At 64.4% G+C, this 3,099-nt stretch overlaps 1 protein-coding gene across 1 annotated transcript in view; it reads right to left on the bottom strand.

Annotated features, from left to right (window-relative positions):
- Positions 1–431: 431 nt before the first annotated feature.
- The window catches only part of LOC106900187 (ELAV-like protein 3), a gene marked incomplete at its 5' end in the record, with an annotated part of 15,657 nt that continues 12,989 nt past the window's right edge, over positions 432–3,099 (bottom strand). Inside the window, 3 exons of the mRNA XM_014962175.1 lie at positions 432–1,568; positions 1,744–1,782; positions 2,872–3,091. Of these exons, the coding sequence (XP_014817661.1) occupies positions 1,244–1,568; positions 1,744–1,782; positions 2,872–3,091 (584 nt within the window). The remainder of the gene's footprint in view (positions 1,569–1,743; positions 1,783–2,871; positions 3,092–3,099) is intronic.

Raw genomic sequence — 3,099 nt, 5'->3', positions numbered from 1 at the left:
AGGTCTCCACGATGCCCATGGAGGGGGTGTCCAAGGGGTTGGGTTGGGGTTCTCCATGGTCTTTGGGGTGCCCCCCATGGTGTCCTCGAGGGCTGTGGTGGGGGGGGGGCTTCAAGGTCTCCATGATGCCCATGGAGGATGTCCCCAAGATGTCCAAGGGGTTGGGTTGGGTTGGGGTTCTCCAAGATCTTTGGGGTGCCCCCCTGGTGTCCTCGGGGGCTCTGGTGGTGGTGGTGGGGGGTCTCCAAGGTCTTTGGGGTGCCCCCCACAGTGTCCTCGGGGGATGAGGTGGTGGGGGGGCGTCTCCAAGGTCTTTGGGGTGTCCCCCATGGTGTCCTCAGTGCCCTTGGAGGGTGTCTCCAAGATGTCGGGTTGGTTGGGTTGGGTTGGGTTGGGGTTCTCCAAGATCTTTGGGGTGCCCCCCATGGTGTCCTCGGGGGCTCTGGTGGTGGTGGTGGGGGGTCTTCAAGGTCTTTGGGGTGCCCCCCACGGTGTCCTCAGGGGATGAGGTGGTGGTGGGGGGTCTCCAAGATCTTTGGGGTGCCCCCCATGGTGTTCTTGGGGGGCTGCGGGGATGGTGGGGGGTTTCCAAGATCTTTGGGGTGCCCCCCACGGTGTCCTCGGGGGCTGTGGTGGTGGTGGGGGGTCTCCAAGGTCTCCACGATGCCCATGGAAGGTGTCCCCAAGGTGTCCAAGGGGTTGGGTTGGGTTGGGGTTCTCCAAGGTCTTTGGGGTGTCCCCCACGGTGTCCTCAGTGCCCATGGAAGGTGTCCCCAAGGTGTCCAAGGGGTTGGGTTGGGGTTCTCCATGGTCTTTGGGGTGCCCCCCATGGTGTCCTCAGTGTCCATGGAGGGTGTCCAAGGGGTTGGGTTGGGTTGGGGTTCTCCAAGGTCTTTGGGGTGTCCCCCACGGTGTCCTCAGTGCCCATGGAAGGTGTCCCCAAGGTGTCCAAGGGGTTGGGTTGGGTTGGGGTTCTCCATGGTCTTTGGGGTGCCCCCCACGGTGTCCTCAGTGCCCATGGAAGGTGTCCCCAAGGTGTCCAAGGGGTTGGGTTGAGGAGGTGGGTTCTCCATGGTCTTTGGGGTGCCCCCCACGGTGTCCTCAGTGCCCATGGAAGGTGTCTCCAAGGTGTCGGGTTGGGTTGGGGTTCTCCATGGTCTCCTCATGGGGGGGTCCCCATATCCTGGTGGTTCTTGGGGGGACACCCGATGGCCGGGGTTGGTTGGGGGGCAGGTTGTGGGGCTCAGGCCTTGTGCTGTTTGCTGGTCTTGAAGGAGACCTGGAGGACGCGGTCGCCCAGGCGGTAGCCGTTGAGGCTGGCGATGGCCATGGCCGCCTCCTCGTAGTTGGTCATGGTGACGAAGCCGAAGCCCTTGCACTTGTTGGTGGCGAAGTCCCGGATGACCTTGACGTTGGTGACGGCCCCGAAAGGTCCGAAGAGCTGCCAGAGGACGCTCTCGTCGGCTTCGGGTGCCAAGTTGTAGACGAAGATGCACCAACCGGCGCTGGGGGCCCCCAAACCAACCCCGGCCAATCCCGGCACCGCCTCGATGGCCAACGGGGAGAACCTGGGCAACAGCGAGAAGGGGCTGGCCTGGGGTCAGGGCGTCCCAACACCAGGTCCCACCACCCCCAGGAACACGAGGGTTGGGTCTCATCAGGGTTCTCCAGCCCCATATGTGGGTCTGGGGGTGCAGGGGGGGACGGGGAGGGGAGAGGAACGAGGTGGGGAAGGGCCGTTACCTCTTCACACCGTAGGCCACGTTCAACAAGTTGTCGAGCCTGGAGGGGACAAGAGGACACCGGTGGGGACATGGGGGTTGTGACCATGTGGGGGGGGTCTCTTTGCCATAGAGGTGGCCCCCCACCCTGTGGTGACCCCCATCCCCTGGGTGTGGGGTGTCCTCAGGGTGCTGGGGGTGTCCCCATGCCCAGTGGTGGCCCCATCTCATGGTTCTAGAGATGTCCCCCCACCCCGTGGTGACCCCATCTCATGGGTGTGGGGTGTCCTCATGGTCCCCCGACCCTGTGGTGGCCCCATCTCATGGGAGAAGGTTGTCCCCATGGTTCTAGAGGTCTCCCCCCACCCTGTGGTGACCCCATCTCCTGGGTTTGGGGGTGTCCTCATAGTTCTAGGGATGTCCCCCCACCCCGTGGTGGCCCCATCTCATAGGGGGAGGTTGTCCTCATGGTTCTAGAGATGTCCCCCCACCCTGTGGTGACCCCATCTCCTGGGTGTGGGGTCTCCTCATGGTGCTGGGGGTGTCCCCATGCCCAGTGGTGGCCCCATCTCATGGTTCTAGAGATGTCCCCCCACCCCGTGGTGGCCCCATCTCATAGGGGGAGGTTGTCCTCATGGTTCTAGAGATGTCCCCCCACCCTGTGGTGACCCCATCTCCTGGGTGTGGGGTCTCCTCATGGTGCTGGGGGTGTCCCCATGCCCAGCGGTGGCCCCATCTCATGGTTCTAGAGATGTCCCCCCACCCCGTGGTGGCCCCATCCCCTGGGTGTGAGGTCTCCTCGTGGTTCTAGGGGTCTCCTCCCACCCCATGGTGGCCCCTCCCCCCACCCCGTGGTGGCCCCATCCCCTGAGTGTAGGGTCTCCTCGTGGTGCTGGGGGTGTCCTCATGCCCAGTGGTGACCCCATCCCCTGGGTGTGAGGTCTCCTCGTGGTTCTAGGGGTCTCCTCCCACCCCATGGTGGCCCCGAAGGTTGTCCCCATGGTTCTAGAGGTCTCCCCCCATCTCATGGTGGCCCCATCTCATGGCTGTAGGTTGTCCTCAAGGTTCTAGAGATGTTCCTCCACCCCGTGGTGACCCCATCTCTTGGGAGATGACCCCATTCCTGGGTTTCTCTCCCGGGGGAACTCACCGGAACCTCTGTGGGGGGTGGTGCAGGGCCCCCCCGTATCGGCGGGCGCTGGGGCAGAGGCTGAGCAGGGCCCCCCCCGATTTTTGGCCGGGGCTGTTGGCGAACTTGACGGTGATGGGTTCGGCGGCGCCCAAGGGCTTCTGGCCGTGCAGCCCCCGAACCGCCTCCTCCGCCTCCACCCGCTTGTCGAAGCGGATGAAGCCCACCCCCCGCGAGACACCTGGGGGG

The sequence above is a fragment of the Calidris pugnax genome, unplaced genomic scaffold (genome assembly GCF_001431845.1).
Source record: "Calidris pugnax isolate Ruff unplaced genomic scaffold, ASM143184v1 scaffold1482, whole genome shotgun sequence".
Classification (NCBI taxonomy): domain Eukaryota; kingdom Metazoa; phylum Chordata; class Aves; order Charadriiformes; family Scolopacidae; genus Calidris; species Calidris pugnax.
This window is presented reverse-complemented; position numbering and strand designations above follow the sequence as displayed.